The sequence below is a fragment of the Abramis brama genome (genome assembly GCF_963993115.1).
Source record: "Abramis brama genome assembly, chromosome: 9".
Classification (NCBI taxonomy): domain Eukaryota; kingdom Metazoa; phylum Chordata; class Actinopteri; order Cypriniformes; family Leuciscidae; genus Abramis; species Abramis brama.
In genome coordinates this window covers 29,494,788-29,522,530 of record NC_139971.1, presented here as the reverse complement: position 1 = coordinate 29,522,530, position 27,743 = coordinate 29,494,788, and the positions used below count along the sequence as shown (strand labels likewise).

The window sequence follows — 27,743 nt, the reverse complement described above, 5'->3', positions numbered from 1 at the left end:
TTACTGTCACTTTCGATAAATTGAATGTGTACTTGCTGAATAAAACGTAAAAATTAAAAATAAACTCTTCCTAAACTTTTGAAAAGTAGTGTATATTCATTAATAGTTCTGGTTAAGGCAGTACTTTGGCATTTAACACCCCCCAAAAAAACATCTTAAACCATATGTTTTTTTGCTGGTCTTAGATGGTTTAAGCCTCACCAAGCTAATGTATGTCTGATTTAGCTGGTCAATCAGCTGGTTTACCTGCCACACCAGACCAACTAAAACCAGCTTAAGCCGTTCAAGGTTGTTTTTTTCCAATAGGATCATAATGTATGTTTGTGCTACATAAGTCAAATCATGTGCCTTGAGTAGAGGTGTGCTAGTACTTTTCTAAGGGACATAGAAAGGCAAACAGGAAGAGACTGAGATAAAGAGTGAGGGAAAAGAGAGAAAAGAGTGGAGATTAGTATAAAAACTGGCAAAAGAAACTCTTTGATCACTCACATGTAGAATAACGCCCTTCTCCAGCAGAGACTGCTTTTTGGCAGTCATTACAAAGTAGTGTGTGTCATCCTTATAGTAGACTATGTTTTCCAGGTCAATTCCTGTGGAGGCAAACCAACAGAGAAAAGGACAAAATGAGTGAGAGGGAGCAAGAGGGAGGGATAGATTAAAGTGGAGATGTGACAGACAGCATGTCAACGGGGGAAAAGGGGACAGAGAAAGAGGAAGTTGTTTGCATCCGTTCGCTGATGTAATTATGTTCCATCTGTGCAGCAGATAATGCGCCCACTCCCTCAATCAACAGAAGAAAGAGAGAGAGGGATGACATTGATTATACAACTCAGAAAACAGCAACAAAAACTGCCCTCAACACAAAGCACAGGGACAGATCATCAATAACATATTTTCCATGTATTTATTTCCTACACGGCTGGAACTTCAAGAAGTACCACAAAAGAGATTCATGCAGTGTTCTGAAATGAGGAAGCAAAGTCCTCAGTTGTGTGTGTTACGTGTTGTACTTAAGGTTGTTACCTTTTCCTAGTTAAATAAACATTACTTTACATTACAAAAAAAAAGAAAGAAGCAAAACAACTCTATTTTGTATTTTAAATTAAATCCTAACAATGTAATTTATTTTCTATTTATCAAAACCAAGTATAAATCTCATCAAGTTAAGTATTAAGCATTTTTACATTTATTCTAAAACAATAACTAAAGGCTATATCAATTTAAACAATATATTTAATTTGATGTCCATGTTATACTAACTGATGTTCAGCTATTCTTTTTAATAGTCAACTTATTCTCAGATCATCATCAGTCATCAAGCTCTGTAAAAACAGGTCAAAGACATGAAGATGTACTTTTAATTTCACCAAGCTGATTGCACAAAAAAAAAAAAAGTCATCATGTTTTCAGGCCATCTCAAGTTTGATTTTGATTTGACAAAGCGGTAAAATCTAAGTGACTGAGTTGTTTACTTTTTAATTAGTCTTCCCATTAGTGGCATCATTTTGTTCATTCAGACTAATTTGTGAACGCGCACAAAAAAAAAAGAGGCGGGAATCATCACACAAACCAATTGTATCCAATCATAACCAATCAAATTAAATCATAGCACGATGGAGGCATTGCCTCCTCTCACATGACTTTCCCCCATTAATTCTCAATTACACCCCATCAAACCCACCACACACTTTAGGGGGTCTGTTAAAACTCAATGGGCTCAGGGGAAGCATGAAAGACGCTGTTGGACAGTGCTACTTTAGAAAAACGAGTGATACACTTCTTAATGTCACATTTTGTAAAATTTGTGTCGTTTTATTTTTGTAATATGCATACCTGCAAACTCCTCACACTAAAATAGGTGACAGTGTCGCGGGGGGGGGGGGGGGGGTTGCAGACTAACTTTTTTTTTATACATGCCATGGGATTAATCAATGCATGCTGATGAATGATGTATAATAATAATAATTAATCTGCATACCCTAGATTTGCACTGATGTAACAAGACTGACAGTGACACAATAAGACCTCATGTTAGCAAAATGTTTTAATCTTTTAACTCTTAAAAAAAAACTATTAAAAAACATGTATGTTCTTTAATGTTTGATTATAATTTTACTGTCTTCACATAGGGATGGGATTTGATAAAATTTTATCAATAATAATGCCACTGACGATTCTGATTATCGATCCAATTCTTTAACGATTCTCTTATCGATTCTTGATAGCACTGTGTGGAAAAATTTTTAAAATGCTTTTTAAAAAAAAGTGGTTTTATTTATTTTAAAGTTTAAGCTTGAGTTAGCAAACTGTACTTTTTATTTAATTTATGTCATAAATAGAACCTTATTGTAAAGTGTTACTGATTAGTTATACACCGATTCAGACGTCTCCTGAGTTCACTGTTGGAAAGATCAGTTGTTTTAACCATTCATTAAAATGAATCGGTTCAAAGGAGTCATTAGTTCGCGAATTGGACGTGTCGTGCGCGTTGTGTGATTATCCCAGCAGTTAGGACATGGACATCCAAGATTTGTGTCAACATAGAAAACATTTCATCACTGTATAGTTTTATTTCGTTTAATTAAAGTGTTGTTTTATGTCAGCTGAATGTCCGGAACGCTTTTCAGAGAAGATAAGGAAACTTATTTAGCACAATTCACACCCAGCAGTATAATTCAGGGGAAAAAAAATCTCTGAATGCTCCACACGAAACTTTGGTCTTCCGACCTTTTACCACCGTGTCGATTTATTTTGATTAATATGTGCGAGGGAGAGAGAGCAACACAGCGCCTAGTTTGGAGACGGTGAAGTCGTTTACACAGAGAGTGCGCGCGCGCGACCGGCTCTCTCTCACTCTCTCTCCCTGGTCGTTATTTTAGTTAAAACATGCGCCCTGTCACAAACGTAGCCGTTCATCTACATTATTCACCGATCAAATAAGACTTTGGCGGCTTTGGCGGGCGCTAAAACAAGTTCAATGCAGAAAAATTCATGCGTGAGTTTCCATTAGACTCGCACGGTAACTTAGCCAGGCAAATGGCGAGCTCAGCTGTTGTTGACGCTGTGTGTGTGCTTCAAGATTATGACGCAAGTGCTAAGATTCCAATTGGCCAAGAGAAAAAGTGCTAAGATTCCGATTGGCCCAGAGAAATGTAAATTATAAGAATTATCCAATAATGTTTCGCAATTCTAGCCTGCATGGCAGTTACTGTGAGAAACAATACCCCCCCCCCCCCCCCCCCCCCCCCCCCCCCCCCCCCCCCAAAAAAAACTCTCCGGTTCTACGCGATTCACGTACATGACCCAATTGACCAAGAAAACGGCGATTGTCGCCGAAAAGCGACAAGTTTGCAGGTATGAATATGGATTATTTTCTTATCTAATTTTTTGGCCCTTGCCTCCTTGGAGGAAACGCCCCTGATATATCTTCAATAAGAGTGCTTGTTTTACCTGTGGCTTCTCTAAGGTCCTGAAAGAACTTCTGGTTGAAGATGAAGGCAACTCCACTGATCTCTTCCACCTTTGCCTCTGCAGTCGTGTTGCGGTTAATGAAGTTTGCTGTAATAGCGATAGCCAGTTTGCCCCTGAACTCCTTCCTCCTGAACCCTGGAGAGACAGGATAAACATTTATAAGAATTCACTTTTATAGATAATTTCTCCTAAATATTCATGCCTGCAGGATAAACCGAGTGGGGCGAGTTACACACCAAGGTTTGTTCAAGTCCCTTAGCACACATCACTTATTATTTTTTTCATGTCAAGACAAGAACCAAAGATTTAGAGAGAACATTCTCAATTTTCAATATGAAGTGCTATTCTTACCTGACAGTGTGTTTCTCCTCCCATCAGCCCCAATTATGACATCAAACTCTAGCTCATTGACTGGATGTGTTCTGGGGTGGACCTCGGCTCTCCACCCAATTCCTGAAAAACCAACAGCATGTTCAGCGATGACAGACAAGTCCTTTCTCCACAAGACTTAGTGTCCATTCAGGATATGCCTAGGGCTAGGCTCTTTAGAACGACCGGTATTTATGTGGAAAAGGAAACAAATTAATGAAACAGCTAAATTTCAGCATGGAAAGGACACAAGAAAGTGATCTTACTCTCATTCTCTTGGTCTTCTGGTGGCTCAATGAGGCCTTTGAACTCCACGTTGACGTGGATCTCGATGCCAAGAAGAAGAGCTACCTTCAAGAGCATCAGCTGCAATTGGCGAATACCTGGAGTAAGATAATTCAAAAACATAGACCCCGTTTATCATCCGACTCAACAAGTGGACCAGACATTCTAGAGGAGTTTCTCTAATTAGATGCATCACTTCCGCAAGATGGTCAATTCAACAACACGCACATCCAAGTTATTTTTCTTCTTGGGCAAAACTGTTATACCTTGCTGGCAAAGTTTAAAGCCTTTGTTTTGGCAGGTTTTACCCAACACATCCCACAATGATTACATGAGTAGGTGGCTACTGAATGTCTGGGATGCATCAGCACATATTAGCATTTACTACACACTTGATAGGAGTCCCTGAACACCTACGAAGGTCTCCAAGGTGCATCGTAACACATTTACATCTACATTTAGTGCTGTAATGGGATCATCTGTAATGGATGTCTGTACTGTTAATTTTTTCTCTAAAAGAAAAATTGTTTTATATACACTACTCACTGATATGGTCGATGGCTCCAGCACAAAACTTGCCGTAGAACTTCTTGGCTCCAAGACCCCTCAGATCCTGAATGGTGTAAGGCCAAAGATGGAGCACATTGTTTCTGGAGAATGCATCCCTCTTCTCCAACAAAACCACCTTGGCTCCAAGGAAGCCCAGCTCTATGGCTGTACGTAAACCACATGGTCCAGCTCCAATGATCAGACACTGAGAAACCCAATCCACAAAGAATAAAAACCAAATCATCAAGCCACATAAAAACTAAATCTATTTTGAACAAAATTAGAACATTGAAAGTTTGAGAACTAGTAACCAAAACACTCTCCTATGCCCCAGGGAAACTTTCATACCTTGGCGTTGGCACAGGCCCTTCCTTTTTTGTATTCTTTGTGGCTGGCGCGCTTGTCTAATTTGGCCCAGAGGGCTTTGGCTTTCCAGTAGTTGAGCTTGGACTTGAGTTTGTGGTAGAACACACGGTATTCATTGGGCTTGAGTTCCAGAAAGTCACAAAGCTCTTGAAAAGCCTTGAGAGTGCCTTTGAAGGTGGTGGCCTGGACGAAGCGGTCAAAGAGCACATGGGACTGATTCACCCCTTCTCCCACCGCATTGACGCCTCCATCTCCCATGGTCTCTTGACCCGATAAGCAGGGATTATGGGACAAGCCCCGTCCAGCTCACTCAGAGTCTGTCTGTTTTCGATTCAACTTCCGCCATAGGCCATTTTCACCCTGAATGAAGAAAGAAGAAAAGATTTGTCAAACATTTTATGTAGAGATTGCTATGGCACACATGGAAACGCACAGAACATTGCAGAAGTAAAAATCTTTTTCATTGTCAATATTTAGGATCATTTTGATTGTGTCTTAAGTTATGGATAAGAGTTAATCACTTTGTTTAACAGCTTACCATTTTAAAACAATTTCAGAAAACTTTCCCTAAAAATTAGTCCAGAAAATGAAATAAATCTGCAGATTGCATCTAGGCCTCCTTATTAGATGTTTATGTCAATGATAAATACAAGACAGTCCTCTACTAATTACTACAACTATATTTTGAAATTTTCAACCTAGCATAACCTTGCAAGACAACACAGCATGGATTTAACAAGATATATGGAAGAAAGCTTCCTGGTATAGTTACAGAAACAGACATTACTATACTATGATCTACATGAAGTAGCTATATCAGAGGAAAGAAATATATATTCTAGACTAACACTCTCATTTTAGTTTCATTGATCTAAACAGAAGTTTAGTGATAATGACATTTAATTATCCTCTCTGCAAAAAAAGGAGAACTGCTTCATGATTAAGTTATGTAAAAGTAAGCTCAAGTCATTAATATATCACTTTATGTTTCTACAGAGCAAGAACATTATATAGGGCCTAGGCCTAATGCAGTTATGTAAAACATACTGTGTGAAACAAGTCTATGAAACAGGTTTTAAAAGTTAACAACACCTTTCACTAACATAGAGTAGGCTGCCAAAAACCTTGCCTGGAAAAAATTCACATAGCCTAAAGGACCTAGAAGCTCTAATAAAGACTTGGCATTAAAGAGCTGAAAATGCCCCATGCCCTTATCTGAGTGTCAGTGACCACAGGAAGTCTGATGAACGCACAGAAACCCAAACAGGAAACATTGACCTTTTGGAAGTCTGTGCATTCTACTGTGAACAAGACACCCCAGATATAATAAAGAAAAATAAACCGCATTGCTGCACGGTTATCAAAAACTATTGCTGACACGATGTCCTACTCAAGTGTCAAATAGTCTTGCATAGCCAAACTTTTATCAGTATGTGTATGTTCCTCTTTAAAGATTATTCTGGTGAAGAACTGTCCATTCTTCAGATGGGAGGAGACCTCCTGATTCTGATCTACATGTAAAGCAATGTATTTTGCCCTTAAACAGTGAGAGAGTCTCACACAGAATGCCACACTCTTCTATTCAGACTGACAAAGACCAGATATCATTAGCCAACATAGAAAAAAAGGCCTAGAAATGCTGATAACCAGAGATTTCGGTAATGTGCTAGTGTGCAGGAAAGTTTTCTGAAAGAAGAATGAGGAAGGGAAAATTTTCCAAGATGCTCTAAAGACATGGAGAGAAAAGAATGCTGAGCAATCAAAAAAGACTGAAATACATAATCCAGACCCATCTAAAGAATCACATTCAGACTGTATTTCAATTGGGCAACTGAAAGTGACCACACAGCTAGCTGTCATCAACCGAAATAGAACATCTAAAATATCACAAATTAGCAGTTTCCCATGGCCAAGGACACGTACATGCACACAGTCCCATTTAAACAAACTCAGACTCACACAGACTGCTAAGGTGTGGTCTGGATGAAGGAAATCTCCACCTCACGAAACACGATGAAAGGGAAGGTAGGTGAAGGGTTAGTGTGAGGGCCCTTTCACTCGGTTCCAGCTCTAGTCTGCTGTGAAAACACACTCCTGACCTCACTGCTCTGAGACTGCTGTGCCAGCGGCCAGCGCAACACCATGGCCAGCCACTGAAAGATTCAGTGTCACAAAGCCACGAGACGTGATGTAACGACATTGTCCTCACGTTTTCATAATCGTGAAATTTTAGCTGACAACTGAATGTAGCCTAATACAAAAAACTGCAATTAAAAATAAAACCGTACCTGCGGTGTTAGCTTAATATATTTAATAGTCATTTACTAACAACAAAATGCAGCCTATGCTTTGTTAGGGTTTTATAATTTGACATCGGATAAATAATATAATAATAATAATATATAACAAATGGATTTCACAGTCACAAAGTATTTTGTCCTTTCACTACACATGTCAGGCTGTTGCATTGACTTTGAAAATTGGAAAGGCGTGTGAATGCACTACTTAGGCAGATGGATCTGGTTACCCGTTTCCTCTCTCCATATATAACCCTCTGACGTGACACTAATGCATCAAATGGATACACTTTTTTGCACGGCAGCAGTCATGTAAACAAATACGACGCTGAAATACATTGACGTTCAAAGTACAGCTCATTTAACAAAGATTGCTGAGTGAAAGAAAAACTGTTTTCTTTTGAAGGTGTGCAGAAATTGAACCTCATAGGACAAATATAGATTTTTTTTTTCTGGTTGTCCTAATGCGGCTTTACTTCTGTCGGCCCCTGAAAGCTGAGAACCTCGGCACGTATATGATATCAGAAACCCTCAGCGGCGAAGCTTGGGTAACACTGACTAACCTGTTTAAAGCCCTCAAAGAGTTACAAGTGAGGAGATTGCCTCCTGAAGAGCATGGGAAAAAAGCTGGTTTCACATATAGCCTACACGTGTACAAACACCACATGGTCACTCAGACATAAGACCCACAGAACCTGCATACTTTATTCACATTTTCTGTGTTGATGGTGGAGGGAAAACCTGCAGAAATCTGTGGAATGGATTTAAAAGAAGCTGAAACCATTATTTAAAAAATAAAAGGATGTGTAGAAAACAACAGCAGTTAAAATCATGAAGAAGTCCGCTGAGATTTTATGGAATTCTGTGGATTCCATGCAGGACTAGCCATAAGCCGAGAAGGAAGCATGACCATGTGCATGTAACTACAACCATACAAGTATTGTGAAACATGGGTCTAGTTGTATGGAGATCATTTAATAGAGGGCAGGCTGCATTGTTTTGTTTTTTTGGCACTAGCCTAATGTGGAAGCATTGTTAATACTAATACACATAAAGTAATTTAAATAAAAAACACAAAACTAATGAAATATTTTTGTTGACCATAACTGCAAAAATTAAATAGAATATGAATTGATTTGCATTAACTTTTATGATTTCCATGACATTTCCAGGTCATTTAAAAATGTTCATTTACCATTTCAAAGTGTTACATGACCGTGGAAACTCTGTAATGTTTCCCCTAAAATCTTTATGTTTTACAACTTGGTGACAAACCCCAGAACATGGACCACTTCCTAAAAAATAATGTAGAGACTTCTAAAAAGAGAGACTTTGACCACAGCAACAAACCAACACTAAAAAAATCTGTCAAAAACAGCAAATGTAAAATCTGTTGTTCGTCACACTGACTCATGGGAGGATGTTAAGAGCCAGGTTACATAATTCTGCAAGGCCCTATAGCCACGTTAAAGTTACAGCATAACAATTTTAACTCCCGGCATGCCTGAACACTTCCAAAACAGGGCCTGCTATAATTGAATACAGGTCTTTATCCAGTATCTCTTTCACAGAGGAAACTCCCACATTTCTGCCATGGTGTGACCTGTCACTATAGGTATATTAAATTTCAGACACATATCTGGCCTGTGTCACACACAGCAATGTGGTGTTAATGATATAGCCTAGCTGCTATGAATACACACTGAACTTTGTATGACATGAGAGAAACAGAAGACAACCACTACGGACATGCTGATAAACAGCATTACAGAGACAAAGCGCAATCTGTTCAAATCTATTCAACTCAACAGCAAGAAGACTGAATGAATAACTAATTAGATACATAGACAACCTGTAACTGTACAGTAGAGGAAATCCAAAGAACTGTTTTGATTCACAGCATGCCTTCTAAAACAAACACGCATATACGCTTGCATCATGCATTTTTACTTTATGGAGAGAGATTGTGACACACTCTGGGCTAAAAATAGACCATATTACATGTCTGAATGGACTGTACAAAAAGCTCTTTCCACACTTCTCTTCCTGTCGGAACCCCATATATTTCCAGTATGCTTCCTGTGTTGGCATGTGGATGGAAGACATGTCAGAGTTTTAGCTTAAAAAATGAAGGACTTCAGACACAGAGGACTGTATTACTTCAGACAGCAATTTCCAGCCAATCACACAAAAAAGCAATTTCTTAGCTCAGTATAAGAAAACAATATAATATTTATTTTCCATCGTTTAAGATTATTACTATCCATGACTTTCATATGGAAATCACATTTAAAAATTATTTAAAAATAAATAATTTCCATGGTCATCAAAAACAAATATGAAAAATGTGTGTGCGCGTGTGTAATATATACATACATACATACATATACACACACATACACATATATTTTTTCACTTTAATGGCAATGAAAATTACCTATTAATTGTCATTAAAGTGAAATTACTGAATTTAAATATACAAGCTTGATAAAAATACAAATTTTAGAAGAAAATTTCAAATGGCACTTAGAGGCTTTATATATATATATATATATATATATATATATATATATATATATATATATATATATATATATATATATATATATATATTATATATATACACACACACACACATATATATACACATACACGTTGACACATTTTTCAACAAAAGATGCCGATATCTCTAGACTAAAAGGGTAAATCAATGTATACATTTCATGCATTTTAACATTTATTTATATTTAAATATATTTTTCCAGCAACCTGTCTGGTCTGCTTAAACACACAAAAAATAAAAATTTCTTGTTTAATTTTCAGTAAAAAATTACTGGACAGTAACATTCTGCACCGAACGCTTCCCGTTAATGCTTTGTCAAACTTTTTTTTTTTTTTTCTTGGGTGAACTATTCCGTTTAATCAGCAAAGCAGGTACAGTTATTGGCCGATTCTGATAATCTCAATATGGCCAGATGTCTGGTGATTAGGGCTGATAATATCTGAACAAACTCAAGTCATGGTGAGGCAGCAGATGTTTAACCACAGACACAATTTAGATAAACATTCTCTGTCTAGATTCAGTATAATGATATCAAGTTCACTCTATCTCGCCTTCACGCCGTTTAATTGCACTGCTGCTGGTTCCAGGGAAATCATGAGATCACATGTAACATTTAAAAACATGAAAGCTAAAATCACTTTCACATGACAGACCGTGAGGGGCAAGATCAAATATATTTAAAGACCACTAGCCCGAGGGACATACAATGTATAACTCAAATCTCTGGATTTTAATAAACGCAGAGAAATAAAATCACAACCTCCTTGTGCTGGAGGACAACTCATAACATATTTCCCATTCATTTCTCTTACAGGAAGTCTCTGCACATTTATCTTCAAGTCTCTTTGTTTGGCTGTGATTTTCCTCATCTAAAAACTCCCATGGGAGCGAAGGGGCTTCCTTTACCGTCGCATAAAACATTAGGCTGCACCCCTATGCCGTCTATCAAACAGCTGTGATGTCTCCTCCTCCTACTGTGTCTTTCCCTCCAGATAATCAGGTGAGAAGGAGTGCTGTCGCTATGGTAACATCACCAAAGGAGTATGACATCATTATACACATGCTGTAATGGAGGAGGGGAGCTAAGCCAACAGAGCTGCATGTGGGCAGGTAAACAAAGCAAACTGATGTGGGCGAGGCAAACTAGGCCAGTATCCACCTGAAATTAGCAGGGTTCTTTCTTTCAAAAGAATGGCAACTGTAGTGAGTCTGCTGATATAAAAAAGTAGGCGATCCTTTCAAATGGAGTTACAAAAATGCATGCGTTAATATTACCCGTAATTACAGTCTGAACACTATCCACCACACCTCGGTGATGTGTATAATAGTAACTCTGTGCTCAGAATCCTTAATGGGTTAGTTTACCCAAAAATTAAAATTCTGTCATCATTTCTTTTTTTGTCCTCATGTCGTTCCAAATCGTAAGTAGGGAAGCACCGAAATGAAAATTCTGGGCCAAAACCCCATTAATTAATAGGTATTAATATCTTATTTTACATTAGTTTTTTATATAATTATATTAACAGGGTCATTCTACAGAAACGTCCACTTTTGGTATGGCAAGATGTCTTAAAATTGATTTCTTTTTCTAACATTTAAACTTACACCACATTATTAGACTACCCTTTGACTTTATGAATATGCATAAATGACATATTAATGATTTTTTATATTTTTTGTACATTTATTTAAAGACCGCATGTACCATTTTTTTGTCACTGGTGTTACCTTACTTCTTTGGCAATATTAAAGGTTTTTATGAAATATTATTTCTAATTTTTTTGAGCACATGTAGTCAGAGTTACCGAAAAATAATAATAATGCAACAAATAAGGAGATTATGTTTTATTTATTTTAATTAGGTTTGTTAAAAGTGTGCTTGAATGAGGTTAGTTCATCTGCGCTACCATCTATTTGCTATAACAATGAAAATATTTGAAAACCAGTTAAAATCAAGTAATGATGCAATCCTTTAAATCTTAACTTTTGAGTGTAGCAGAATTAAATGGATGTAACATTATTACTATGTCACATGTGACATTGTATTTAATGTGACAGAAAAAAAAACAGTAACACCAGTGACACAATGAATCACAAATGGCATGCATAAGACCAAAGATCATTATTCTTCAACTATAATTAAGTAGCCTATATGAGACTAAATTGTTACATTTGGCATATAATCTAAATGAATAGCTTTGAATAAAGTTTATCTATAAATGGGAGTCACTGGTGTTACTGGTTTTACCCATAAGAAAGGTGACACCAGTGACAGTAACACCAGTGACAATTTTCATGAAAAATTAATTTTACAAAATGGCTGCTGCAAGGTAACAAACCACATGTTGTCAATCAGGGTATACTAACTAAATTAAGTAGTTTAATCCATTTGTATTCTCATTTTTTTTAAATTACCTAACAGTAAAGTAGGTCATACCAGTGACTTCAACTAAAAGCTTCATATGAAATCATGAGATAAATGAGAACATTTCTGCTAACTGAAAAGAGACAGTGGATCTACCATGGGCTTATTTTCATAGATATTCAGGAAATTGGAAGAAGGAAGTCGAGTGATGTCATCAGTGTGATTTTTATTTCAAAATAAGAGATTTTTGTTTAACGGTAACACCAGTGACACAACTCCAGGGGACCACTACTTTCATTATAAATTTTATAATATTTATTCTGCATTTTTTTTATATATATCATTTACATAATATATTTGATAGTTATGTATACATTATTGTATTTTAAATGGTGTAAAAATCTGTTATTGACCTCAAAATAAAGGATTTTCTCTCTGGACATGACTGTGGGGACGAGCACTTCTGTGGTGCTTGGAATTCTAAATAATTAATAAAAATCAAATATTGCCACATTGATGGCTCAAGAAGGTGTAATTGTTCAAATAACATATTGTTTTATTTTAAAATGTAAAGAAATTGTAACCCTAAAGTGTTTTTTAAGTGTAATATTTCTGTAAAGGCTAGGGACAGAAAAATTGACATTTTCATAGAATGACCCAACATTAGACTTAATTTAATTCAATCATTTTATTGAATCGAATCTTAAAATAAATGCAAGCTAATAAAATAAACACCAAAATTGGACAAAATATATAAAGAATTTATTAAATATCAATATTACCCTTCATTCCGTTTTATGTGACAGAATCAGATTTAACAGGTTTATTATTTGATCAATTATCAAAATAAAGATCATCATCAGAGTACAGTCCTACAAAGCTATTATCATCAGAGCATGTGAGCAGAACGTAACGGGGAGCGGATCAGTGAACGAGAGGGCAGTGTCGTTTTACCAGCGTTGCCAGTCGCTTCAAAGTAGTGGATCTTCGGAAGCGGAGCCGCTCACAAAAATACAAAAAAAAAATGCTGCGCGTGTGAAATATGAGCGATGAACACGGAGGGTTCAGCTCATATTTTTGCCCTTTTAACTCTTTCAGTGCATACCTACCCGTAAGACTTTCGTTCATCTTCGAACACAAAGAAACTTATTTTTAATGAAATCTGACAGATTTCTGTCTCTTCATTGACAGTCCACACATCTACCATTTTGACGATCCATCTGAATTGAGGGGTTTCGTCCAAATTTTCTGAAGAGACTCGATCGCTTTATATGATGAACAGATTTAGGATTTTATTCCCATAAAAAAAATTGATCAGCGAACATAAACGGAAGCTCAACCGAACACGAGAAGAAATCTCAACGTTGGTTATTGCGAAAGCTCAAACATACTGTGTAACACACAAGAATAAACTCATTGGTTCTCACACGTCGAGAACATGCTTGAACTTCCGCTTACCACAAATGATGAGTTTGTTGATGAATGTTCAAATGAGATTGTGAATAAAAGCCTAAATTAAATCTGTTCATCATATAAAGTGAAGAAAATTTGGACTAAACCACTCAATTCATATGGATTAGTTTTACAATCTCTTTATGAACTTTTTGAAGCGTCAAAGTGGTAGTTGCGTAGACTGTCAATAGAGGGACAGAAAACTCTCAGATTTCATCAAAAAGACCTTCATTTGTGTTCTGAAGATGAACGAAAGTCTTACAGGTTTGTAATGACATGAGGTCGAGTAAATGACAGAATTTAAACTAACCCTTTAACCATTGAGGCGGTTTCAACTACAAGACTGTGTTTTTCATGCCAAGTAAACATGAAATATATAGGCTAATGTAACAAACACAGACAAACTCAAAAATTTAATAGCTAGAGAACATGAAACATTTTGCAAGGTGTTCATGAACACAATGATATTAAACGCATGAGAAATCAGTAATACAGAGCTTGAGAAGTGAATCCATCAAGAAAGAAAATAAAAACCAGTTACATTTTGAAGGACTAGTTCAAAACAAACATGTATGGTATACTGTTTTTCAATGAAACAGAAAAGGGGGCATTTTGAAAAATCTTTTTGGAACTTGACAGTCGTGGTCATTATGAACTGTCATTGTATGGAAAATAAAGAAATTCTGCTTTTATGTTTGACAGAGAGAAAAAAACAGCAGGGATTGGAATGACATAACAGAATTTCCGTGTTTGGGTGAACTATTCCTTTAAATAATCACAGTCTATATGTTCACCACAGATCATTGTGAACACATAGTTAAGTTCTGTCATCAACCAGCTTTCCATAGCTTACCATGTTCCACACCAAGTTTAAAAGACACGGCCTACAAACTGTCTAAACACAAGCTCCAAAACACAGACTGCATCACAAATAGAGACACATACTTCATTATGAAAATATGCCACCACAGAAATGCTGTGCCAAGAAAACAAATGCTATATTATGTTTACTAATAAACAAAGTTTACTTCTGACGTTTACAGAAGTAAACAGAGTTTTGTTTTTTTTTTAATAAATGTATTTTGACCAATTTATTTGTGAGTCATCTGAATTATCTTATGTCTATACATTGAATTGCTGTATCTTGTTCAGACAAATTTGTTTACACCTTTTGTTTTTCATTAAAATACATTAGATTCTAATGTGATATTTGTTGCTAAGGACTATATTTCTATATTGCTCTAAAAAAAATGCATTATGCAATTGAGACATTGATATTGAAAAAGTTCCATTTTAATATCTTTTTTCAAGAAGTAACCATCATTACACAAATGTCAGTTATGACCTTATGTGGCCTTAGCATTTATTTAAATATTTGGCTTCCTGAATTTATCTGGACATGTTCATATTTGCATAGTTATCCATAAATGGTTGATAACAGACATTGGCAAACAGAATTAAACCAATAATCAAAACACCAAGATTCATTCAACAAAACTTTGCTTGAATCATTTCCAACAAAAGATTTTCTTTAAGTTTTAGCTTACAAAATGTAAGCATCTTATTCTACTTAACTCCCAACAGCTGGGAACTTGAACAGCTGGTCCATACAGAGAGTATCAAACAATACTGCACAAATATAAATACATTTTACAGAAACTTACTTTTAAAAAAATGTAAAATGTAATAATCTTTTGCCACACTGATTACCACAATAATTAAGCAGCAAAGATTGCTAAACTTGTGCAGATTGCTAGAATTCCAGATTGTTTGGATGGTTGTGACCAACAACCACAAAGTATGCAATACATTTCAAGGCAAAGGAAACCGTGAGTATTATATCCCCCACCTCTCCAATCCATGTTGTCAGGCTTTTAGACTCAGAATTCCTGCTGCAGTGCAGTAGTTATTTTAGTAAATTTTTGAAAATGAGATGTTATGAGAAAGAAGCCATCACAACAATGGAAGGTTTGGTCATGCTCAGCCAGGTACAAAGACATGCCCTAATAAAACTTTGTAATTGATGACTCAGTGTTGTTCATAACTAAAGAATCTCATTCATGAAATCCAGACACCAAAATGGAAATAATTAGCATAATGCATTTGAATATAAACTTGCAATTGAGAGAAAAAGTCAGAATTGTGGTATAAAAAGGAAAAAACCCTGCAAACTCAGAAATCCAAGAAAAAAACTGAATTGAGAGATATAAACTCGGGGGGAAAAAAGTTGCAATTACCTTTTTTTACTTTTTTATTCCGTGGCGGAAACACAACAATGTCATTCAACTGCGAAAATAAAACATGTTTACTCTGTCTGTTAGGTTTCATTAGAAATGTAAATTAGACACACCTTCCACAGACTGAAACTGGCTGATGAAACGAGCACGTGTCATCTTACATATCATCTCCGACATGAGCAAGAGTAAACAGAAGCGGTAGTTACTACGTGACTGCGCACAGTTTCCTGGTCTCAGAAACAGACAACAGGGCTGTAATCCCGTGAATACGGCATGCTGATCTAATCCCACACGCTGTGGGTGGGGTTAACCCTTACTCGCTGGGTAAACAAGACTCCAGACAGCAAAGAGGCAGGACCGTCACTGACCCAGACCTGCCAGAGCCTTGGCTTAATGCGTTAATAAATGACAGCACGCATACAGCTGCAACCCTATGAGACTGACAGTTAAATCAGTGAACATATCTACATACAAGTGAGGAAGTTAGTCTCCTACAAGGAATAGTTCACCCACAACTGAAAATGATGTCATTATTTACTCAATCTCATGTGGTTTAAGGAAAAGGATTGTTTTTATTTGTTTAGTTACAATGAATAGGGACTGAAGCTCCCAAATGAACTTATTATTTTAAATTACTTATTTTTTAAATGCATAACATGCATCAATGATGATAGCATTTTTGTGTAAACCATTACTTTAAAATACGTTACGTTAAATTAGATTAAATACCACTATTCAAAAAATATATAATTATGGTCCTTTGCTGGGAATTCATGTTATCAGAATTAACGTAATTACTAGTTTACACTTATAAGTTAGAAACTATGAAAACTTTGACTTCTCACACTTGACCACAATGACGTTATGTTAGAACGAATCAATATATCAACATTTAAAAAGTAGATAGGAAGCAACTTCTACACATATTTTTGTTTGATAAGCTTTTATAGCCAGTGTAACCAGGTGCACATTAAAAAAAATGTGCAAGAGAATCAGAAATTAACTTATTTTTCTGTCACTTCCAACAAATCTGCATATGGAACAGCTGTTTGCACTGCCAGAGACAAATAATTAAAAAGGATTTAACCAGCACTGTTAAACTCTAATTATATATAACTGTAATTATATCTAATAATTAGTATGATTCCAACATGACATTAATGCATCATGACATACCTGTGGCTGTGATGAACACCTTAACATTTAACATTTCACACTCAAACAGAAAAGCGGGAGTTCATGAGAAGAAACTGTCATACTGGTTTGACAGCTCATCTTCTGCAAACAAACAGTAAACATGCTGTCAGAAAGCATAATTCCAAACGCTGACATTGAAGTTCTACACACTCCCATCCCTTAGCATGTTTTTTATTTATTATCTGGCTAATTTCATTGAACATTTGGCTATAAATAGGAATGTAGTACTCTCTGATAAAATACATATTTTTTTAATTCATTCCACAGATCCAAATTCAGATTGCAGATTCAATGTGGGCCTACATCAGTTGTCATTAAGTTCTGGAAAATTACAACATGGAATGTAACTCCAATAAATATGAGCAGCTTCTGAGAAACTTTTGAGAAATGTTCTTTTTGGCCAAGCTTCTGCAGTTTGAAACCTTTCCATAACATGAATGGTACTTCAACATCTGTGAACTCTCGCACCTTTAACTACGCCAAGGGACAGAAGACGGATTTCTCCTGAAACGCAGGTGACCAACCTCCATGGTTCAAATCATCAAACATTTTAAGGAGGGAGGGAAAATAAAGTGCAAAACCAGCCTGAAGTCAGCAGTTTGCGCCAACCGAGCAGAGGGAAAGGGTGGACTCCAAGTGTGAATGGAATACAAAATGGGCTTCAATAGGCCTGTAACCCAAAACTCTCCGACAGATGCTAAGCACTTCAATGGACTTTCATTAGAAGGAAAATAGACACATACTGAATTACATTATAATCCGACAGCAATTTCACAAACTATAGGTGATGGGTGGAATAAAAGCTTATTTTGCGGAGTCAACGAGAGGACAACTGCAATAATATTGGAAACTGATCTTAAAAGGAAGACTGGCTCACTACTACTATCCCAAAAGCACTTATGAAAACAAAACAAAGGTGAAAAGTACAGTGACTCACATAGGAACGTTTCACATCACCCACAGGATGAAGGTTCGGTTCAAGTTACTTGTCTGAGATAAGATACTTCTCTGAAGTCCATATTAAATGATTCATTTATTTCATTCAAATGACTCATTAATATTGCTAAAATCATGCAATGATAAAACTCTAAATTAGGGATGCACCGATCCACATTTTTTCACTTCCGATCCGATCCCGATACCTGAATTTAGATATCGGCCGATACCGATACTATTCCGATACCAGAGTTGTGTTTGCTTTAATATTTTTATCATTATTGTTTATTTTATATGATGCTGAAATAAACTTCTCTCAACATGCAAGTATGATATGTATGTAGGCTATGTATGTATGTAAGTATGTATGCATGCATGTATGTCCCAAAAGGCAACTTGAGGTAAATTATAAGGTCAGAAAAGGAAGTAAAAAAACAGGAAATACTGTTAACAGGAGCAACTTTAAGGGTTTCAAATTGATTGTAATGTCAATATTTATTACATTCACAAAATGTCAAATACTAGAGTCTTGAAATATAAGAAAAGTGCAAGTGTAAACAGCTTACACACACACACTATCTGAAGGGTGATCCTCGCTCCGATGCAGTAACTCTCTCGATGAATGCTCGATCAACATCAGCATCTTGCGAACAGACGGATTTCACCTCAGACGCGCGCCAATTTCGCACTGGACGCGCGAATGGATTCAAAATATTCAAGCGTCCAACTAGACGCGAATTTGACGCGCTATTCGCGTTTGGTGTGAACCCACAGTAACGTGGTGCTTTTTTAAATGTTTGATTGCGTTCGCTGTGTTGTACGACGCGAGGGAGCTTTAAAGAGCTCTGAATCACGGCTTTGCAAACATTGCATTTAACGTTAGCTGTCTTGCTCTGCGGCGTTTCCAGTGTGAAGTATTTACACAAAGCGGACATGTGGCTAGCCGCAAACTGCGGAACGGATTTCTCTCATAACTCTGTGTCTCATTGAGCCGCGCCTCCGTTCAGGAAATCCATTCCGCAGTTTGCTGCCAGCTAGCAGACTCGCCGGCGGGAATCACTTTTGGAGTCATTTCAGCAGACAACATTAAAGCGCAGACATGACTCATGGATATCGGATATCTCCGCAGGTTGGATCGGGAAAATCCGATACGTGAATTACGCTGGTATCGGGTCCCGATACCGATACTGGATCGGATCGGCCCCATCCCTACTCTAAATATATAAACATAATAGAATGTTTCACAAATCTGATATAAAAACTAAAATAGAATTAGCCAATGTGTGTTTAAAAGGGGTCATATTATAAAAATCTTTTCTTACTGAAAATAAACTGCAAATATGTTTGTGCTGAATTTCCACAACTTTCTAATGTCAGTCAAATAGGTGAATTCAGCACGACCGTCCCAGTTAACCTATTAAAACACTATAGTACTTCATCTAAATAAATTTGAAAAAAACACTAACTAAAATAAACTGAAAATCATCACAAAATTATAATGTACAATATGAAAAAAGGACATTTTTAAATTTAATAATTATATTAACCTTGTTGTAAATTATTTGTGTTTTTGAAGATTGTTTAGATGACAACAAAGGTAATTACTAAAAAAAAGGTAATGGACTGGAGCACACAATTAGATAGCCAACATCAATTATGGTGTCAATATTACATTTGGCGGAAAAAACAAACATTATACATACAAAAATTATAACGTGGTCCCGTTTGCTGACTCGACAAATCCAGCAAATCAAAATAATTTCCTTCAGACAAGAGTTCCACAGCTAAAGTAGTGGCAAAGGAACCAACGCTTGCAGCCAAAACCAACAGAACGATGTCTGTATCACTGAGTCCTGAAGGAAATCACCATTGTGTCTCTCTGGACTCTTCCAAATAAACAGCTTGTGTGGAGACGGTCGATTAGGAGGTGTAGAGGCGGCAGTGAGAGGAAGGAAGAATCCTTTGCCAGTCACTTCGAAGTGAAATGTGGGCTGAGCGTGGCGGCACCCTGGCACTGTAACATCTTATCAGAGTAAGACACACAGACATGCTGGGAAATAGACTGGCTGATCAGTCATCAGTGTTTTTCACCTCTTCTGCTTTTAAGATAAGGGCCAAACAGGGTCTGTGGGAACTTTAAAAACAGGAGTCAGCCTTTAAAAGTTATGGCGCTTTTCCACTACACAGTACCAGCTCGCCTCGGCTCGACTCGACTCGGCTCTGTTTGGTTTTCCACTGTGTAAAAGTTGTACCTGTACCTGCTTCCAGGTACTTTTTTTCGTACCACCTCCGGCGAGGTTCTAAGCGGGCTGAGGCGATACTAAAATGTGACGTGAAAACACGACAGATTGCTGATTGGTCAGAGAGAATCGTCACTATTCACTGCGTCATCATTGCACGCGCCAGATGGAGTATCCTGAATAAAAAAACAGCAAAAACAAAAACAAAAACATCCAAAAACAGCATACACTTGATTTCCTCCATTGTCCTGTGTGTGTGGGTAGCGGGTGTGTCTCGCGTAGAAGATTAAGTCACAGCAGTTTCCTGCGGCGTCGCTATGACAACCAGGTACTATTGTGGAGGTACTATCTGCAATGGAAAACGGAGCGAAAAGCGAGCCGAGGCGAGGCGAGTCGAGTCGAGCTGGTGCTGGTAATGGAAAAGCGCCATTAGTTTACTCAAAACTGAACCTTATGTCATTGTTTTCACACCCTAATGTCATTCCAAACCCATATGATCTTCTTTCTTCCATGGAACACAAAAGCAGTCATCCAGAAAAATTTTCTTTGTCAGTATTTGCCGGGCAGAAAAGAGCAAGATGGGCATATATAACTCTTTCTGTGTACCATGTAAGTAAAAGTCATGGGGTTTGAATGACATGAGAGAGTAAATGTCAATTTAAATGGGTGAACTATCCCTTTAAAGACAAACAGTAAGCCTTTAAAGGAAACAAAAGCCCAAATGAAATTGGTAACTGAGGTGGTAGATAAACAAGCAAATTTAATCTAATTAGGGATGCACGATATGAAAAATGTAAACCGATACCGGCGATAACCGATAATTAAGTCCTTCTCATGGCCGTATCCGATACCAATAAGTTCATATTTTTATATTATAATTTTCATATAATCTGCAGTTTGTGCACCCAGAAGAATAGAAAATCTAAGATTCACTGATGAAACTGATATTTTAGTAGCTCTGGCCTAACTAACTATAATAGTAAACATCAGTCCTGACTCTTCAAATGTTTTTATTTTTTGTGCAAGGCACCACAATACTTAGTAACAGAAAGGGTTTAACATAACTTTGACAGAACTATGGTTTATGTAAGGGATAATCCACGGCTAGCCGTGCATTAAAGGATTTTAATGCACGACGTAGAGGCGAAGAACCACCCGACGCGAAGCGGAGGGTGGTTGCCTCTACGAAGTGCATTAAAATTCTTTAATGCACGGCTAGCCGTGGATTATCCCGCTTATACCTTGGTTATTTGCCAAGTTAAAAATAAGTTAAAGCTGTAACTGATGTTTACAGTGTCATTTTTTAACAGACGTGTAAAAATGACGGTTATTTCTTAAGTTAAGGCTCGTCAGTTCTTGCACTCCGACCGCTTTAAATAAAGTAGAGCCATCGGATTGCTTTTATTTGAATGAATTCACATTTAAATTCATTATTAAAAGAGAGAGACAGAGAACTGAAGGAGAAGGAACAGAGAGAGAGAGAGAGAGAGATGCGTGCGCGAGTTACCTGTGTGCGTCTCTTCTTTAAAGTCTATCAGCTAACGTCCCCTCGTTGCTTAAGAATATAGCTAACTTAATGATTCTTTAATGGATTTATTACAATTATTTATGAATGACAGGCAACACTGACAGTGACAAGGCAATCTTTATTTGAACTAATCATGTCATTTATTTGTTGTTAATTCTTTGTGCCGCTTTTTGTCATTCAACGTCTTCTCCAAGTCTTCTATTTCGTCTTGTGCCTGGGCCCATTTCTCAGAGTTGCCATATTCACCATACAAATTAAACGATATGAAAAATTCATCCATTTAGCCTACCTAAATAAACGTTTTCATATGCGTCTCTCACTCTGATTGCAAGTGTATCTGTGTTACTATGGTTACCAATGTAGCGGATTAATTTCGAACTGTAATCAAACTGACTGGAACTACCTGTGCATTAAACGGTTTTACTGCACACCTTCCAGCCAATCAGAATCGAGTATTTAAACAGCCCATGGTATAACTGCACTTAGGGTGCTTTCACATCTCTAGTTCGGTTCATTTATACTTTGTAGCATTTTTCAGGCGTTTTGGTTCCTTTTCACACCACACTGATCGCTCTGGTCCAAATCAGTTTATGAGTTGATAAAACGAACCAAAATGCAGTCACGTGACAACATCCACATCACTCGTTGGCCAGATGTGTCTTGAACGCGTTTCCATAACTGCACTTCGATTGGTCAGAATTAACGTGCGGGAAAATTCCAACAGAACTCCCGGAAGTAAACAAAGAGGTGGAAAATCCGGCAGACAACACGCCGCTGTTTACTATGGAGAGACGACTGCGTGGGCTGAATGTATCCCTGGTCATTATATAGTTTGTCTACACCACTTTAGACAAACAATAATATTTGAGAATGAAGCAAGGATGCGGCTCGAAAATAACGTTAATAATTTCTATCAGGCTCCGCACCTCCTCACAACTCCAAGTTTGTCCACGAGCTGCCATGCTTAAAGTGCAAACTGTCAACAAAAATTTCTCCTCATCCCATAATGCACAGTGTGGCTGACTACGGCAACTGGTTTAGTCCAAAAATGCGCAGTTCTTTGGCAGTTGGTTCTGTTCGAGGTCAGATCACGTTCTCACCACAAACGAACCACTCCAGAGTTCGTTTGAAACCGTACGCTTGTTTGGTCCACTTCTGGTACGCGCCCGAGTGCGATTGCCGCATTCACACCTGCCCAAACGAACCGCACCAATGGGGAAAACGAACTCTAGTGCGATTTAACCGAACTAAATGAGTTAGGTGTGAAAGCACCCTTAAGGGCCGTACACACCGGGACGAATATCGGCGCGCATTATTCGCCAGCGTTTTTCAATGCGTTTTTTGTGTTCACACCCAAGCGATTTTCACTGACGATGAGCCGAGTGAACATGTAAATTCATTCCCTGACATTAGATGGTGCTTAATGTAAAACAGAAATACCCCGGTACACAAGGTGGCGCTGTGCAACTTTATGCTTCTGACATTCGCTTGTCACTCAGAAGAAGAGCGCAAGTATTTACGCACTTGTCAAAATCATACAAAGAAAACATGGATATTTCAAGCACCAGTAGCTCCAGCTCCAGCTCCAGCTCCAGATATTTCAAGCACCAGTAGACGCTACTTGGCGTATATCTTCTTCGCCGTTACGTATGTGTGCTCGGCAAGACCGTTTTGTGTTTGAGCGCCCCCAAGTTGTGTTTTACTGTAACTTCAGAAGCTCCAGACACGTGAGCAAAAGCGCCAATCTCATTGGTCGGATAGTTTTTGACGCGACGCGTCAAACCAAAAAAAACGAACCCGAGGCGTTTTAAAAAAAAATTATGCTTTTACGCGTGCCGTTTTTCGCGTCGGTGTGCGCACTCACATTGGCGCCCTTTGTTTAGTCGCGAGGCGTTAAACGTCGGCGAATATCGCGTGTGAAATTCGTCCCGGTGTGAACAGGCCTTTAGGCTAGCAACTCATTAACAACACATTATTATTAAATGTATTTCATGCATAAAGAAATGAATCTATTCAACCTTTAGTGCATGAGGATGAGGAAGGTATATAGACTTTAAGTCACGATTTTCAAATACAAAATAAAATGTAATGACATTTGTCAACTTCGAAAACAAAAGTGCATCCTTAACTAAAATAAAGTGCATCTGCATCCTCAAAAGTGCATAGGCCTAGATGAGATTTATCTGAAATTACATAGTTTAACATAAAATAAAAAATAATAATTAACTTAAAATGATTTCCAATTTGCACTACTCAACATCTTACCCTCCTCCAAAGTACATATCTTTTCACTTGTCTCCGTCGAAAACCTGAATCCTCTACCACGGAAAAAGGTTGGTCATCAAGGACTATAAATACCATTACTTTGTCGTTATATCGGTTCCGCGAGTCGTGACACAGTTTTAAAGCTGCACTCGGAAAGCGAATGAATCTCGGATAAATCAGACTGATTGATTGATTGTTTTACCGGCAAACGTACTTTATCGGACCTAGTTATCGGATTTCATTTATTTATCGGAGCAATAAAAATGACGTCATTTTCACCCATATCACCCGATAATTTATCTGTCTGATAAATATCGTGCATCCCTAAATCTAATGTTACTATTAGGGAACCACCTGAGATCTAAAGTGTGTATAGTAAAAAGCATAGAGAGCTATTTTATTCATTCTCTGTGTAACGGGTTTAAATGGAATGCCTTATAAGCCCTAGATCCCTTCAAATCCGAGCTGATTTATTATTTAGGCTAGTTTTTTTTTTTTTTTTTTATGAATTTGTTTACACACCATTCTATAAGCCTGTATGTATGCTTGGGATGTTAAAAAAATTAAATATAAACAAATATAAAAATAAAATATTATTAATATATTTCTTAAATAATATTGAAAATACATAAACAAAAAAAACAAAAAAATACAATAAACTATAATTGTGTCAAAAAAACAGTCAGCTTAAGGTAGCAAGCTAAAACAAGTAGCGGTTAAATTAAATAACTCTAATATCATACACTAGAGTTGTGTGGGGTGGGGGCAAATTAAGCGTGACATGCTGTGATGTCACAATCGTGTTGAATTGTGGTCCATGGATCCGCCTGAAGTGTACATATTTATTAGATTTTCTCATTTGGTTAAAATCGAGGGGTCGAGGGTCTGTCCAAATAAACTACTCTGGCCCACTTGACAAAGTTGAACTTCGACAGGGATTCCCCCCAAGGGGAAGTACTTAGGGAAGTTCACAAGTGTATGTCTAAAAGTGGAGTTAAATAGAGCCAGACAATATGAGGGGATGTTCTACCCAAGCCGTCACACTGACGTCATCACAAAACATTTTCATATTTCGATTAAAGATTACGAAGACAATTATTAAAGGTTCTTTTTGTGTGTGTGTGAATTAATTTGCAAGGATGAATTGTTCACCACGAGACACAAGGCAATTTTGATTTCATGTCGGCTTTAATGCAGTACAGCATAGTAGGATGATGTCTTTGAAAACACTCTTGCACAGATAAAAAGAGTGAAGGTTAGAGTAGCCGTGTGTAATTTCTGCACAAGCCGCACCTAACAAACAGCAAAAATAGGGATTCTTTCCAAACAGGTTTCCCTAACACTCCCCCTTGTCTGGTCACTTAATTGTAACACAAAGAAACGTTCAAGAAAAAAGGCTTTTTTCCTTAAAAGCCAAAAATACTTTTGTGACACTGATTGATCACCTTCTTCAGTTCAGGGGTCTTTTGAAAAACATAGCCTAATCGAACATTCCTCATTCCTAAACAAACATCCTTTTCACATTAATCTCATAAAATCACAGACATTTCAGTAGGACCTACATTATTTTATTATCTAGTTTTTGCCCATAACACAAATGTTAGGTTAGAATATCTGTCATAAAGCAAAAAACTGCCATGTTTCCTGCAGTATACAAGCAAACCGTTTCAAACTGAACTTAAAGAGTCACTCAAAAACACACCGGACTAACGTCTCTGGCATCTTTTGTGACTCATTATTAGATTCCAGAGATGTTCAAAAATCAACAGACGCAGTCGCAGTCGCAGTAGCAGTGAGCTAGAGGAAGTGCAACTAAGTTCTGCTAATTTAAAACAAGTTTAATTAAATAAACTCCTGCAGAGCAGCTTTAGCGGCTGTTCTTTCCATTAGAGGTTCTCTGCCAATCTAAAGACAACCACTTACATCTTGCCATTCATATAAAATGTACAACAATACATCAGGCCGTGTGCTACGTGATCAAATTTTACATGATGAGTTTAAAAAGCACAAGTGCATTGTGTGCATCCATAAAAAGCATTTGCCAAACTAGCTATATAGCTAGATATTCTTATCGCTGATTGCACAGATAAAAAAATTATAATAATAAAAAAAATAATCACATGGATGGAAGATAAGCCTGATCAGTCTAGTGATTATTCTACTTTCCGAAACAAATCTATAACCATTCCAAGTTCATAACTTTGAAAAGATTGGGAATCTTTTAAAGGAGAAAAATATGCACACGTTTCAAGATCAAATGAACAAATTTTTTTTTTTTTTTAGGAAAGACATGATTCAGATAGGCTAGCCTATATAAATAAATATGTAAATAAATAATTAATAAGTAAAATAATCTTAATAAATTGCATACATAAATTCACTTTTTATGAGCAATTTAAATTATTAGAAAACACTCAAATCTAACACATTAACAGAGATGAACAGAATTACTTGCTCTCTCTTCCCTAGGAGTAAACTGATCCCTTTAATTCCACTTCCGTGACATTTCTGTTACAACCTCTGGCCAAGCCAGTGCAGAATTTGAAAATCAAAAATGTTGGCAATAAATACCTGCAGCACCAAGACCTAAACAATACTGCCAAAACTTGCAGACATCTCCTTTTATGGCCAACCCAGTGCCCACAGCATGATCTTTCACTGTCTGCCAGTTTGGATTCGGAAAGAAGAACTCTGTATTAAATGCATCACACCGGAGCTCCAAAAAAAAGAGGTAAATGTTACTTAAGTTTCGTTTAACTGGTCACAGTTGAGTAGATCTGCCCCACAGTCCTTTCATTTCTGGCTCCCAATTAAAATTAAAAAAACAGCCTCTCACACACTGATGGTTGCTGTTAGAAAGTCAAACATCTAATCTAAGCCTGGCATACTTGCCAAAATAATCAGCTGGGTTTGAGCTGACTCAGCAAAAGAGTCTTTGTCTCTCTGGTTTCGCACTGACCTGACTATGAACAAAGACACAAGGACGATTTAAGATACAAAAAGGATTCATAATATATGTTACTTTATAACCTTCTCAATAACATTCACAACTAAACTATAACATTAAAATATGACAATCTATGTTGAAATACTAACCATAAACCTTTACTAATTGAATGTAAACAGCATGCAATGCATCAGCTAAACATCAAGATCAAATCAATAAAAACCATTAGTGCCACATACATAAAGGTCATGGGGTGGAAAAAAGGTTTTTGTCCAAAATAGAAATGTGGGTCAGCAAGACAAGACAGAGGTCAGATTAAAGAGTCTCAGTCAAAGCCAAGTTGTACATTTATCTTGAGTGGTCATGGGCAAACATCACAGCATTATGAGATTATCAGAAGCAAAGGTGATGACGCAACAGTAACCTTCACTAAGGGGTTAGTTCAGTGTGGCCATACATATTTCTCCCTAAAAGACCAGAGGAATCCTGCATGGAATGCAGCAGTCTAAATAAGCACATCCATAATTCATTAATGTCATATTTCACATTTACATGAGCAGTGTGTTGTTTTTGTACATCTTTTGGTAACACTATTATTATACAGATGAGTTATTACATCCAAATAGTTAGTCCCACATGTCAATGTATGTACACTGCCTAATGAGTTTTTTAATAT

The 27,743-nt window shown here is 37.1% G+C and overlaps 1 protein-coding gene across 17 annotated transcripts in view; it reads right to left on the bottom strand.

Moving 5' to 3' along the window:
- Positions 1-27,743, bottom strand: part of mical3a (microtubule associated monooxygenase, calponin and LIM domain containing 3a) — a 98,082-nt gene that overhangs the window by 62,656 nt on the left and 7,683 nt on the right. For all 17 annotated transcript variants that reach the window (XM_084124390.1, XM_084124378.1, XM_084124387.1 and 14 more), the window contains exons 2-7: positions 5,023-5,400; positions 4,672-4,879; positions 4,107-4,223; positions 3,823-3,924; positions 3,451-3,606; positions 490-590 (exon numbers count right to left, since the gene is read on the bottom strand). In XM_084124390.1, the coding sequence (XP_083980516.1) occupies positions 490-590; positions 3,451-3,606; positions 3,823-3,924; positions 4,107-4,223; positions 4,672-4,879; positions 5,023-5,298 (960 nt within the window). In that variant the 5' untranslated portion in view covers positions 5,299-5,400. The remainder of the gene's footprint in view (positions 1-489; positions 591-3,450; positions 3,607-3,822; positions 3,925-4,106; positions 4,224-4,671; positions 4,880-5,022; positions 5,401-27,743) is intronic.